The 15,484-nt window shown below is 42.4% G+C and overlaps 1 protein-coding gene across 1 annotated transcript in view; it reads left to right on the top strand.

Moving 5' to 3' along the window:
* LOC137257672 (probable G-protein coupled receptor CG31760) overlaps positions 1-14,343 on the top strand; it is a 154,141-nt gene extending 139,798 nt beyond the window's left edge. Inside the window, exons 9-13 of the mRNA XM_067795033.1 lie at positions 7,532-7,600; positions 8,273-8,411; positions 10,508-10,619; positions 11,245-11,442; positions 14,134-14,343. Of these exons, the coding sequence (XP_067651134.1) occupies positions 7,532-7,600; positions 8,273-8,411; positions 10,508-10,619; positions 11,245-11,442; positions 14,134-14,343 (728 nt within the window). The remainder of the gene's footprint in view (positions 1-7,531; positions 7,601-8,272; positions 8,412-10,507; positions 10,620-11,244; positions 11,443-14,133) is intronic.
* Positions 14,344-15,484: the final 1,141 nt, after the last annotated feature.

The raw sequence follows: 15,484 nt of genomic DNA, 5'->3' as shown, positions 1-15,484 counted from the left end.
ACTACATTTCTGCTGGTCATTAAGGGACTAATTCTCGGAGTGAGGGATGGGACACAACCCCTTCAAAAGTACTCTATTTTGTACTTTATTGGGAACGTAGAGTCTCAAATATAGCCCACATATATATTACACTTGTCCCCTGTCTAAATGACACTGTGCATTTATAGCTTTCGGCCGTGGGAGCCGTGCCAGTTTACATTGAATTTGTCGTTGAACCTATGGTGTCTGAGTAGAGCAGCTGGGTAACTTTGTGTACTGGCAATTAAGCGCATGACTCTGAGAGTGTGGGTTCGAATCCCGGGTGGGACTCAATAAAAAAAGTTCAAGAATCTATACTTTATTGAGAAAGCGTTATCCCAGCTATATCCTATGTTTCATTTGATCACTTTCTGAATGGCATTGTGCGATGAACGCGTTCTATTTCACTGTCTAGACAGTCATCACGATAATCAACCTCATTTATCCCTTCTTTCGTAAATTATCAGTTCATTTTGGCGTGAAAAAGGGAGTCAAATGACTTCAGAAGTCCCGTTTCCATCTTTACCAAACAAGTCTGGATCGATGGTAACGCCACGTGTGAATAACATGAGTTATGTCCCTTTGACGTCTCTCTTATTCACCAATCAGGTTCCACCTCATATCACCAGCAGATGCTTTAAATTAACTCACGGCGCCCAGTCAAAGCGATCCGATTGATAATCAAGATCTATATTGTAATAAAACCTGCCTTACCTCACAGACCGCATCAAATCACTTGAGCACTTTCATTGAAAACATGAAACGATTTGAAAAATATCTCTCGACGTCGAGTTGACGGTACACATGCAATGTAAATCTTTCAATCGACCGAAATCTGCGGCAGTCGCCATATTGATGTCAATTTCGTTTCGGACTATACTTAGGCTCGTTAGTGGAGGCAAAATATGACGTCGCCATTCTTCCCTAACTCGGCAAATGTGGGCACTAGGACTTCACAGACTGTAAATTCTCTTGACCCGAGAAGACGTCACTTCTGGAACCTTCATATATTTCCTAAAACCATGTATTCCGCCCACCACTGTTGATATCTGAAAACGTACACGTAGACCAAACGAGGGACGCTTTCTATGATCTCAAGGTCTAGACAGTGACCAGGAGGATCAACACAATTTGCCCTGTCTCGCGTTTCGAAAATTATCCAGCGATTTCAGTTAAGTAGAAGGAGTGTCGCTTTGTTAATGGTACGGGGGGTCACAAGACGTAAGCGCTTGTCAACAAACCGAATCATTTCAATTACGTCGTTCGTCCTCTCTGTTGACAGTTGTGTGGTAAGTATGAATCATGATTTTGACGTTAGTTTTGTATTTAACGTAACGTATGTTTTGTATTTGTCTGGTAGTTAGCTGTGAGTAACGAACATTGGACGCTTCCAAATCTAAGATCATGTGGCTCTTTCAAAGAAAGAAATGTTTTAGTTTAGAAACTGTTTTGGTGATTGTCTGGTCATTAAGGGCGATTCCTTATAGTCTGACGGACATCAGGATCCAGTGACCGTGTTTCAGTCTGAGCTCTCGAACTTCTTTTGAGCTTTCGAACACTCTTTGTCTGATCCACATTTGACGTCTCCGGGATCTCTTCGGTGTCAATCAATCAGTCAATAATCAACCCCAGCCCATCCTCCCTCACTCCCTCACTCAACCCGATGTAGGCGGTTATGTGGTTGACGCCGTTTCCGTAATATGTGGTGTTGTTTATTAAAGTAATATCGGCATTTGTCAATTTTAAATGGTTTCTAATGCAGTTTCTAGACGTTTACCGTCCATAAACATCGAGACCACGAACACGGGTCATGGGTTCCTACCACAAGGGGAACTTTGCACCTCTTGGACTTGATCTTGCCCCCCAGTGCCCCTGTTTTGTTGTTCACTGTTCATCAGGTAAGCAGAGCTGTGCAGCTTCACCGGCTGTCCGACCTGTGAAGGTCCCCGGGTAGAACAGGCCTTCAGCAACCCATGCTTGCCATGAAAAGCGACTATGCTTGTCGTAAGAGGCGACTAACGAGGCAGAGTGCTCAGGCTCGCTGACTTGGTTGACACATGTCAATTGCGAAGATCGATGCTCATGTTGTTGATCACTGGATTGTCTGATGCAGACTCGATTATTTACAGACCGCCGCCATATAGTTATAATATTGATGAGTGCGGCATAAAACTAAACTCCCTTACTCACTGGCTGTCCCCTAAATCTCGTTAATGCATCCCCACATTCTCTCCACAATGTGAGCCAATATTCATCGAGATAAACATTGGGATGTCTCCGAGCGCTAAATTCTCTCGTTCCAAGCCCTTGGAATACCGTGTACTTTTCATCAAATATAATGCATAGCCTTTCGGCTGGGCAAGAATAAAATTGCACATTTAACAATTCCATATCAACTTTCAAACGTGGGTTTGTTGCTGATGATGAACGTATGCAGGTTCCCCTGATTTCCCCGGGGTAGGAGGTGCAGGATGAGATTGTTTGGCATCTAGTTTCATCAGTCGCTGTTAATAGTCCAGTGTCAATATTCTAGATGTACCAACCCACATGTTTGAAACTGATTGTGGTCTTTGTTGTTAAGGGAATGTCAGTTGACTCTACATGATCCAGACCTGGTCGTGTTCTGTTATATATATACAGCTCATCTTTGATCTAGAAACTTGGATATTTTAGTTTATTGCCAAGCCGGAGATATTAAATATTACTGAGCACACGAAATCATTGCCTGATTCAGCTTCGATGAGGTAGGTAAGTGGTTAAAGCGTTCGCTCATCACGCTAAAGACCCGGGTTCGATTCCTCATATGGGCACAATGTATCTTGATCGTGATCTTGCTGAAACTTAGTTTAAAGCGACGTAAACGGGATGCATCATCATCATCAACAACAACACCTACAACGTCATAATCGTCGTCATCATGAGCTGCAACAGAAGCTGCAGCATTAGATTTATTATTGTTGTTGCTACCCAAATGTTACAAACAATATTGTGAGACCTAACTTGCCGTAAATCATCACCGAGCTCAAGTGACATGTGAATATTCACCAATTTCTAAAACTCAGGTGCTTACTTTCCAAACTATGATTATTTTCTGCAGCATCTCCATATGTGTAAGTACTTGGCAATAATTCACAGACTCGCATGGGAATCCTGAACTGGAAGAAGTCAGTTTCGTGTACATTCTTCATTTCCTCCTGAGGAAATTGTCCAATCAAAGCACAGACGCCGTCTGAGTTGCGATATATGCAGAGTCGGCAGGTATCCGTGAGAAAAACAAGTCCCAGCTCTCACGAAGACGTAGATGTGTACGTGCAGGTTCTAACAGATGACTGATCAGACATAAACACGGCCTTATTCCATTAACGGTTTGTCTCAAGAACTGCGTGTTGCAGGAATTTGGAGAAGGAAAACAGTACAATTGTACTTTTTTTCATCTATCAGGAATCATGATTTGACGTTTTTCTTCGAAAGGTAGAGTCGAGTAAAGCTCAGGTTTTCTTGCTTTCATTTCGAAGTGTTTTATATTTGTTCGGTTTCAACGAGCAAGATCTGTGATGATCCGTGTTATTATAACAGGTCTTTGGCAAACCAGCCTTGTCGTAAAACTATCAGGATTGGATTGTAGGCTCTGACTGGGTTGATACATGTAATCATATACCACTTGCGTAGATATATGTTCCTGATGTCACTCACTGGGTTGCCTGACCCATACCAGATTGTTTTCAAAATGTCATAATGTAACTAGAATATTGAATGTGACGTTAAACAACAACTAAACAAAGACAAAGACAAAGGATATCAGTCAGAGGAGGCTGACACGTTCTTAGTCTCTGCGATTTGTAGTACTTCAGTAACAGACTGCTTATGAGTACAAGACCTTTCATAGTTGCAACCCGTGAAGATCCAGGTTAGGATTGTTCCTTTGCAAACCATACTTGTCGTAAAAGACGGAATAGGGTGGTCAGACTCGCTGACATGGTTGCGACATGTCATCGTGTCCCAGTTACGTAGATCGATGATCATGTTTTTGATCACTGGATTTTCTGGTCCAGACTAGACTACGTAAGAGTCTCCGGCATATAGTTTGAAGTAGGAGTTCGGCATAAATTAACAACCAAACCCTCCATACTTACAAACTGCATCTGAAACTAATACAGAATAAGGCAGGTTATTTTGGCAGAAATCCGTTGGTATTCTGTTGTTGAAAATGGAAATTGCTTCTACCCCTTGTCAATATGTATATTCAGCTAATTGGACACTCGCCATCCATGCCGTCGTTACTACACGAAGGATCTCCCTTTCATCCTGGTAGAAGGTGGGCGGTTCAGTTCAGAAGATGATCCAAGACAACGGAGATTGCCGAATATCACCATTGAGGAAATACAGGCATTTCTCATAAGAAATTCGAGAAAATTCTAATGAATCAACAGAGAATGACACAGGTTTCGGCGAGCAAGGTTCAAAGGAATTTCAAGCATGGGTTGAAATTGTGTCTCCAATGGAGACTTTCTACGCCACCTTGAGGATACAGAGTGAGATCAAGACACTCACAGTTGTTGGCAGAATTGTTTGGCACTCGGAGGGAATTGCCTTAAAAATACGGAGGGAATTGCCTTTAAAATACTTAGGGACTGGTCAGTTATTTGTGATCGGTATTGGGCTGAGATTAAGGTGGAATCATGAGAAAATGGCACAGCGAAAGTCAGGGTGTTAGTGCCACAGTCTAATTTAAACTGAAGATTGAAGTGGGCAGATAAGAATTAGCGCGTGGTACTAACACACGTATAGAGTATTACACCTTCCAATTTGTCAAACACAAGGGAATGGCCATTTGTTGTAAAGGTTGGGGTATGGTTTGGTTTTATTTTTACAAAAACACGGTATGTGTGGTCGGGGTATGAGGAAACGTTACAAACAATGGGGAGGGGGTTTTGTCGACACAGTAATCTCATCATTTCCACCCCGATGCCCCGTTGGGGACTGATGTGTTATGCTACCCATAGTGTTTGTGTGCGAGACTGGACATAAGATGCAGATACTAGCTGACTGTGTATAACTGGATGTCACGCCCCTACGGCGTGGTGGTAACATTGGCTCCTCACTGACTGTACATGTATTTTCTAGATCATCAGTTCATTTCTCTTGTATGAAGTTCACGTTTGATTGTGTCACGGTAGATGAAGTACACACGGAAATTTATGAAATACTTAGCGAGTGAGTTCAGTTATATGTCGCACCAGGCAATATTCCAGACATATATGGCGGCATCCCGGAAATAATCGAATCTGGACCAAAACATCCAGTGATCAACAGCATGAGCATCGATCTACATAAATGGGATACGATGACGTGTGTCAACCAAATCATTGAGTCTGACCAACTGATCCCGTCAGTCGCCTCTTACGACAAACATGGGTTATTGAAGATCAGTTCCAACCCGGATCTTCACGGGTCAATGGTATACCAATTTCCGAGTGCGACATAGCAAATCTAAGTAGTACCAGCCACACGTGTTACCTACTAGCTGACAATGAACTTTGACCAAGGCTGTGGGGTTTACAGTAAATGGTCTATACCAAGCATGTCACAAAGATATGTAAAAATACTTTAAGACATACTGAATATGTTCAAAGCGATTTATAACCCAGTAGCTCATTCATTTCGAAATAGTTAAGCGTGATATCGTTGGCCTTAAGGTAAAAGGTGTCGCTGGACTGTGCCCCTTTGCCGCGTCAGGATCCGAATATTCACAAATTATGACCCTTAGTTCAAACCGTTGTTCTCTGGTTTTCCAAATATTCACCAATTGGATCCTCTGTGTTCTTTTATTGCAACATTTCTGTAAAACAATTTTGACATACGCTATTGACATATCACGAAGGTGGTGGTGAATTAGTTTCAAGCCTTTTGAAGCATCCGCCCCTGCATATTTCGACCGAACAGATATTCAAACACGTGAACATACTACATATTATAATAGGCTTTCGGGCAGGCTAAAGGGAAGTGGCTATGCAACATAAAACCGCGTTAGTGATTATTGTAAAATTCTGACATGATGTCTCATGATAAAACTTGATTTCTGGTTTGGATAGTTCTAGGCTTAATGGAAAATAGAAAATGGTGTTGTTTCGTTTGACTGGATTCGGATTTATTTTGTTTTTCGTAATTCTGATGTTTTTGTTCATTTGTTGTTTTTGTTTGCCATTTTGGAAATGAGTTGTTTGTTGGGTGGTTGGTTTTAGTGGAAGATGGGTGCTCGCATAAGCGTGGGAATGTGGATTTAGATCTGCAGCTTGTAGTGATTCCGCGACTATTTGAAAACTTTTTAAACGTTTATGATGCAAAATCCATTTCTCAGCAGTATACATCATTTTACCTAATCTTTTGACATTTTTCACGATGTGATGCTGTTTTGTTGATCATGAATGGTTGTGTTGTGTTCGAGCAATTTGCAAAGACTACTGCCAGCGTTGGCCGTGACCGTCGCGAGAAGGCATTTTACTACCGCTTCGCACAGTAGATCGTATGTAAACATGATATGCCAAACTAATTAGGCGGTGTATCTTTTCTGGGTAATATAGGTGGATCCAGAGGGATCCAGACCGGTTAGAACTGGTCTTCAGCAACCCAGGATTGTCACATGAGTTGACTAAGAGGATCGGGTGCGCGTCTTTAAACAAAAACGAACCAACTTGAACCCAGTATGTGAACAATACGGTCTTCCTCAGAAGTAATAAAATACAATTTTGTAACATCTACACCATATTTAGTCGAAAAGTGAGAGAAAATGTATTATTGTTCAGCTGATCGGTGCGGATAGAATGCTTAGCTCATTTTGTCAAGAAAACAGCTTCACGACAAAGTGAAAGGGCGTAATATCTCTCGTAGCAGCGTACGAACGATTCTTTGTTGAAGGTCAAAGCTGCTTCTCACTATGTGATTCTCCTGAATCACACGGGGGAGGTGGGTGAGCACAATGGTCAAAGCGTTTGCTCGTCACGCCTGGAAACCGGGTTCGATTCCCCACGTGGGTACGATGTGTGAAGCCCATTTCTGGTGTCTCCCGTCCTGCTATTGTTCGGGTAGTCTTAAAAGCGGCATAAAACGATACTCACTCACTCACTGACACGCAGTAATCTGTTTTGCCTTTGACATCTCGAATAATTTCCGTTTCAGGTTAAGTTCTGCGTTAGTCTGCATATAAGAGTAATTCGTTTCTTACAGTACATCGATTTGTCTCTGCTATGAAGTCTTATTTTTATGTCCGACATCACGTAAATGGACAAGTATTCTCTAAGAGGAGGACTGACATCTGGGGTCAGTACTTTGTGTCATGACGACCCCATCGTGTTTGATCTCGAACCAAGAGAATCAAGAGCACACAGCTTCAATCGTCTTTGTTTTGCTGCAGAGCCAGAAAACCTCAGCTGTCATTAGTGGAATTAGGAGTAACTCCCATATGAACAAGTGATTTGATAATAATTTAATCCTCGATTCGCTTTTTATGTTTTAGGTAAAGATGTAAGCGGCCTCAAGGCGTACCAGTGTTCTTCCGATTGGTGGGATCACTCCGCGGTAATTGGTGAGTGTCAACAGGGCGCTATGCTTGCATGTCCCGCGCAATTAAATCCTTGGAAAATGAGATCCTTGGAAGATCTAGTATATGGATCATTGAAAATCGGTTTACTAATAACGCGATTAAAAAGAAGTAAATGTCACATCTGAAACAACATGTGATTAGTAAATTCTTCGGAGGTTAGGATATCGATAACACGGTGTAGGGGGAGGTAGGTAACGAGTTAAATATCAGTACGATGTATAATAACTTTTTTTCTCTTTTGGGGGCAATGGTGTAGCATAGTTGTCAAAGCGTTCGCTCGTCACGCCAAATACGCTGGTTCGATTTCCCACATGGGTACACTGAGTCACGCCCATTTCTGGTGTCCCCCGTGATATTGCTGACATAGTGCTAAAGGTTGCCAAGAGCGGAGTTAAACCCACTCACTCTTTCCTCTTTACCACATCTTTTATACACTTAACAATGATACCCATATTTTTTACATACGTCTAAGGTTCGGAAGGATAGCCCAGTGGTTAAAGCGTTCCCTCGTCACACCGAAGACCTTGGTTAGATTCCCCACATGGGTGCAATGTGTGAAGCCGATTTAGTGGGTTCCCGCCGCGATATCGCTGGAATATAGCTAAGAGCGGCGTGAAACTGAATTCACTCATGCTCTTTTTTGTTTTGTTTCAGCGGAGCTGTTGTTTTTACTGTGGGGCGTGAGGCTCTGTATAGTCGTACGGAAGGCGCCATCAGAGTTCAACGAGAGCCGTTTTATAAGCTGGGCAATATACAACGAATTTCTACTTTCTTTATTTCTCAATGTGTCAATGTAAGTTCAACCTTTAATACGTCTCTAACATTCTGATTAAATATGTAATATATTTCTGACGCTGTAGCCGTAGAAGTCGATGTCCATATACCCTCAAACAAAGGTAGCAAGACCAGTAGTGACGTCCTCGGTTTATCTGTGACTTAGTCAGTGTTTTAAGGCGCAACGTCACAAAAAACAGAGTAGTGTCCCTTTCCTGTCACGTAACACTGGACTCGGAGATTGAATTTCAAATTGATTGCAATATGTCCATGTTCGACTGTTCTCTTGTTTTAATGGGACTCGCAATATGTTGTCACGACACAGTGGGAAAAATCTTCGTACCAAAACCACTTCAACTACTTTTACGCAAAAGTATTAATCGATCTATTTCAGAAAATAAATAAATAAATAAGGCTGCCAATGACTATTGTTAGCTGAAATGGCTGTGGGATCTTTTCCAAATTTGCGGTGGCATTTTTCTTCAACGAATATTTTTGTCAGAAACATTTCGAAGTTCAAATTGATTCATAGACGAATATTAGAGTACGGTATCTTGGTATATCAAACACACTCACTTGACATGTTTCGGCTACAAATGATCTTAAACAACCCCATGAATGAATTTACCTTAAAGGTGAACGCCAAGCCCAAGATGAGAAGCAAATCTTTCTGACAATGTGCTTCTCCTTGTGGCGTGATGCACTTCAGCGACAGGAAATGTGACGGAAATTTGAAAATAAAACCTAAATCTGAGATAATTTAAGCATAATCTAGCATCAGTTTTGCTCCAAATCAGGGAGAAATTAATACCTTTAATATGGCAAAATAATCGATTGTTCCATACATGAGTGTCTCCTTTTGCAGTATCAGTTTTCAAATCCTAATGCTCTTTTTGTATCGAGTTGCTTAAACATATCATTACCATCTGCAATCGGGCAGAAGACGGTTGTGCTGTATGAGTCCCTGTGCTTAAGATAGCACCCTTAAGGTCATTGAAGCTCTTAAACCAAGAGGGGGTTAGGTTTCCCTATGTCACCTGCAGGCCATTGCAAATCACGAAACATTTGCCGGTCCTCTGAGATTTCAGGGAACATCTGTGGTCCTTCAGGATTACAGCTGACATTTCATTGTGCTAGATCCGTTTTTCAAAGATTGATCCGTGATGGTGCCTGTTACCATTGTTTTCAGCAGCCTGGGCTTGTCGAACAGTCAACTGACAGGATCGGGGGGTCAGGCTCGCTTCATGATGTTGATCACTGGATTGTCTGGTCCAGACTAGATTATTCGCAGACCCCGCCATACAGTTGGACTATTACTTAGAGCGGTCTTAAACAACAATCCAAACATCCAAGTTCCGTTCAAATGTAATGGTAGAAACAAATTAAGGCTGTAAGTTGGAAGACAGTAATCTTACCTTAAAAAGCCACGTTCCATTTCATAAAGTGATCATAGCGAATTCCTACACTTAAGGTCGAGTTCCGAGCATTGTAACACAAAGCCTAGTTTTTTTATTCTTTAAAGCTTTCAAAAAGAAAACAACTATATGACAGAAGTTTGAAAATCATCGAGTCTGGACCAGACAATACAGTGGTTAGCATCAACCTTTGACACGATACATTCATCGAATCATTCAGATACGACATAAATCCACCAAGTCAGCGAGTCTAACCACCCGATTCCGTCAGTCGCCTCCTACAACAAGCGGGGATTACTGAAGATCAGTTGTAACCCGAACTCCACGGGTTGTAGGCATCAAGGGATGCTAGGCATACACGTGAAGCATCGTTGTCATCACGATGCCAGCTTCATCATAGCCGAACATTCTTCTGCATATGTTTTTGGAGGTTTTGGTTTTGTTGTTGTTGGTTGTTTTGCTTTTTTGTTGGTTTTCTTTTTTGTTTGGGTTTTGTTTTTGTTTTTGTTTTTGTGTGTGTCTGTGTGTGTGGTGGGGTTTGGGGCTTTTTAATATACATATTTTTGGGGGTTTTCTTTTCATTCTTTTTTCATATTGCAACATATTTTCGTACTAGCAAGGTTATTGTGATCATTTTACATCAACGGTTTTAAAATTTACTAATTATTAATATGATACGTGGTATTTGTTTCTATTTCAGGATATTTTTGAAAGATCCCTTCCCAACCAACCCAGATCTATTGTATTTAGTGCTGTTTATTCATACCCAGCTGACGACAACGGTCACATTGGCATTCCTCTTTGGTAGCAAGGTAGGTGTCCAACGCCCTCCGGTCTCCCAGAAACGACATAATCGAAGAGCCCCAGATACGATTTGCTATGATTTGGTTGTCTGATGTGTTAGCACCAAACTCTAATGACCTGCTATTTAAAGCTCTGCTATTTGCTGTGTGTAGTGGCCTCCCTTGAGGTTCACCTTGACTGTGATTCTTGCTTTACTGAGGGAAATAATCGATAATCGATAATCAGAAATATCGTCGACATGGCTTCCGTGATATTGCTAGAATATTGTAAAAAGCGGCATAAAACCTTACTCACGTATTCATTCCACTACAAGAAAAAATAATATCGATATGAAAATTGTGTTATCGATAATATCGTACATCAAATTTTGTGATAGAAAAAGGTTCAAATTATCTCCCACACCAGACTAGCTATTCTCAAAACATTCGTAGCCCTACGAACTTCTTAATCCCATTCTTAACACACGCTACGATCAAAATAAAGAATTGTTAGGGCAACAAAAGTTTCCAGAATAAGGGTCGAAGCGCCACAGAAATTCGTTATATATATCAAATCACGATACAATGTGTTCAGCAAAGCGTTGTGTCTCTAACAAATATATTTTATAATATTCACATTTTATGTTTTTTACAGTGCTACCTTGTGATTAAGTCCAGTTCTGGCGCAAAAGAACAACAAAACCAACAGCAATCAACAATGCTGAGTAGGGGCTCTAAATACACACTCGGGCCCAAGCCAGCCACTGCTCTGACAAACACAGCGTCTTCAAACGGATATGGAGACCGTGTTGACGAGGCAGAATGCGAGAGTTTTCTTGAGAAGGATATACAGGTAGTTGTCTTGGATAAGGACTTAAAGGTACTTAGATTGGATCTCAAGGTACACATTCATAATGTCTGTATCGTAATGCATTTGCATGTGTAATGTGATTGCGATAAACACTTATATCGCACTGCTTGAGGCACAGCTAAAAGTTCTTGTCCAATGAACATCGCCATGTGATCACGTGCTGTGCATTTGCATATCCAAGCACGTGCTATACGTAACCTATGTGAATTACAATTTTGTGCTGTGATGTAAGTGAGTGAGTGAGTTTAGCTTTACGCCGCACTCAGCAATATTCCAGCTATATGGCGGCGGTCTGTAAATAATCGAGTCCGGACCAGACAATCCAGTGATCAACAACATGAGCATCGATCTGCGCAACTGGGAACCGATGACATGTGTCAACCAAGTCAGCGAGCCTGACCACCTGATCCCGTTAGTCGCCTCTTACGACAGCATAGTCGCCTTTCATGGCAAACATGGGTTGCTAAAGGGCTGGCCTATTCTACCCCGGGACCTTCACGGGTCTTGAGATGTAAGAATGAGATCTCGTGAATATATTATCTACACTGAGAAAGAAACCATTGACGTATAGTTTTATGTGGAGAGTTACTGCTGGTGAATTAGGGTGATGGTAAACGAACATTGCGGAAGAACACACCAATCCCCGCGGGAAAACACTACCACTTCGCCGATCGTGTTCCCGTGAAGATCCGGGTTAGAGCTAGTCTTCACTGACCCATGATTGTCGTAAAAGGCGACAAACGTGTCCGGTGGTCAGACTCGCTGACTTGGTTGACACACGTCACTGTATCCCAATTGTGGATCGATGCATGTGCTGTTGATCACTGGCATGTTTGGTCCAGCGGCGAGTATTTTCAGGCCACCGACACACAGCTGGAATATTGATGAGTGCGACGTTAAACAACAAACAAACACAGGTCTTGTATTAGTTTACGGAATGCATACAGTTCTCAGTGTTGGAGTTTCGTTATTTGGGTTCAAGATGCTATATATCATTTCGTATACACCTCAATGGTTGGTTTATTGGAACTCACTGACGTCAAACCCCCAAAGACGATCGGTCATTTGAGCTAAACACAGACCTGTAAGTGACTCGTGGCTTTTGTAAGCTATTGCTAACACATGACCACGATGTCACTTGCCCTGTAGGAAATATATCTGAAACGCCCTTGTACGTACTAACGTCACATTCTCAACCCTGTTTCGGGTTCCTGTAGGTATGCATGTGGGTTGTCATGTAGCTACCCCACTGTCTATTATATTGATGGAGTATTGTTGAAAAAGGAGTAAAATTATGCTTACTCCTGAACCCATTTAGCTCCATGTGTCTGGCCTTTCTGGTTATTTACAACTGGCTCTTTCTCCATACCAGCTCTCAACAGGTATTAACACTGTCAACCTTCAGTAGGTGAGTAACACTTTCAGAGCCCAGTAGGTACTAACACTGCCAACCTTAAGCTTCAGTAGGTGATTAACACTTTCAGATCTCAATAGGTACTAACACTGTCAACCTTCAGTAGGTGATTAACACTTTCAGAACACAGTAGGTACTAGCACTGCCAACCTTCAGTAGATGATTAACACTTTCAGATCTCAGTAGGTGCTAACACTGCCAACCTTCAGTAGGTGATCAACACTTTCAGATCTCGGCAGGTACTAACACTGCCAACCTTCAGTAGGTGATTAACACTTTCAGATCTCAGTAGGTATTTATACTGCCAGCGCTCAGTAGGTACTAACCCTGCCAGTTCTAAATAGGTATCAACCCTTCCAGTTCTTAGTGGGTATTAACACTATCAGTTTTATGTGGGAATGAACTACATGTAACCCTGCTAACACTCAGGTATCAACACTGTCAGTTCTCAGTAGGTATCTTACACTTTCAACACTCAGTAAGCATCAACCCTGCCAGCTCTAAGTGGGTATTCACCCAGCCAGCTCTAAGTAGGTATGAACGCTGCCAGCTCTCAGTAGGAATTAACACTGCCAGTTCTCAGCAGGTATGAATCCTGTCACCTCTCAGCAGGTATTAACCCTGCCAGTTCTCAGCAGGTATTACCCCTGCCAGTTCTCCGTAGGTATTAACCCTGCCACCTCAGCAGATATTAACCCTGCCAGTTCTCAGTAGGTATTACCCCTGCCAGTTCTCCGTAGGTATTAACCCTGCCAGTTCTAAATAGGTATCAACCCTTCCAGTTCTTAGTGGGTATTAACACTATCAGTTTTATGTGGGAATGAACTACATGTAACCCTGCTAACACTCAGGTATCAACACTGTCAGTTCTCAGTAGGTATCTTACACTTTCAACACTCAGTAAGCATCAACCCTGCCAGCTCTAAGTGGGTATTCACCCAGCCAGCTCTAAGTAGGTATGAACGCTGCCAGCTCTCAGTAGGAATTAACACTGCCAGTTCTCAGCAGGTATGAATCCTGTCACCTCTCAGCAGGTATTAACCCTGCCAGTTCTCAGCAGGTATTACCCCTGCCAGTTCTCCGTAGGTATTACCCCTGCCACCTCAGCAGGTATTAACCCTGCCAGTTCTCAGTAGGTATTACCCCTGCCAGTTCTCCGTAGGTATTAACCCTGCCAGTTCTCAGTAGGTATTAACCCTGACTGCATGCAACTACCAGCTCTCAGTAGGTATGTACACTGCTGATGTGTCTTGTTTCAGGAGGAGTTCAAAAGGCTGTACATGCAGCTTGAGACCCTAAAGCAGCGTAACATGAAGATAGGCAACCGCCACCTTCAGTACAAGTTGTCCGCCATGACCGAGGCCGCCCAGAAGGATGACCTCCCTGACTCCACACCCTCTACGCCCAACCTTAACGGCAAGAGGATTATAATCAATCTGGATGACTATCATGAATCGACCAACGTATAGCGAATGTTGTGTGTCTCATGTATTCGATGCAATAGTGTTTCTGTATGTACAGACAATATCTGCAATGATGTCTTCGAGTATGCCAGGAGAAGCGGAAGTGTCTTTATTTAGAATTATGAAGACCGAAGCGTTTTGTGCACACGTTGAAACGCTTCATTCAGTATAAATGGTTGAGTGAATGACGTTTGCCGTGACCTTCGCCACGACCTACAGGCGACTCCAGTATTTCCATTTCAAGGACGTATTACCTTGTCATTTGCCACGGTTTTTGTGTGTGAATGTTTGGTACCGAACACGAAATGCGTTGTCCCAACGAAAAATACGCGTGTGTGATTGCTTGCGATCTCCCACTAAGTTCGTCGTCCCAACGAAAACGCCAGTATGGATGGGTGTGACCTCCCACGAAACGCGTCATACCGACAATTGACGCCAGTGGGTTGTCACATATTGACGAGTTCTCTGCATCTTTGCTTCCACGGTACTGATGGGTACCAGCCAGTGCCACCTATTGCTCAACATGATGTAGACCTGAAGATACCAACTTCACGCACCTCCAGCTCTGACCCCTCAGCTGAATGCGTGGAAATCTAGCTTGAGCACAGTTCCTCAGAGTGCATTAGCACCGTACAGGTAGATGGTTGGTTTGTTATACCACCTGCAGTATATAACAACGTTCTGGACTGAAGACACAGCTCCATGACTACATTCACCCTGTGCCGTTAGGGGTATGACTATTAAAGCACAGTTGATACCTTCTCAGGCATACACACTGCTTGAATTATCCACAGCGGCCATACAGCGAACGAAGTCCGGATTCTTTGCAAATGAGCTTGAGAACAGCACTTCGTCTTTTCCAGATACAATCTCAATCTTGACCTTCTCAACATAGGTAAAATGCAGGTAAAATGCAACCAGACCTAAAAAAATAAACCTCATCATTCTATACATTGATCACAATTTAAATGTGTTACATAGTAACCATGCAAGATTCAGTTATCCAGGACCTGCTTCTCTTTGATATTGAAAGGACATTCGGTTTCTCCTCATCAGCTTCACAGTCATGCAGTGTAAAATGATTCAAGGTCAAGGCTGAGGTCGCTGTTGTGTTCCTCCCATGTACACTCAACAGCAAAAGAAACGG

Source organism: Haliotis asinina, chromosome 12 (assembly GCF_037392515.1).
Source record: "Haliotis asinina isolate JCU_RB_2024 chromosome 12, JCU_Hal_asi_v2, whole genome shotgun sequence".
Classification (NCBI taxonomy): domain Eukaryota; kingdom Metazoa; phylum Mollusca; class Gastropoda; order Lepetellida; family Haliotidae; genus Haliotis; species Haliotis asinina.
This window is presented reverse-complemented; position numbering and strand designations above follow the sequence as displayed.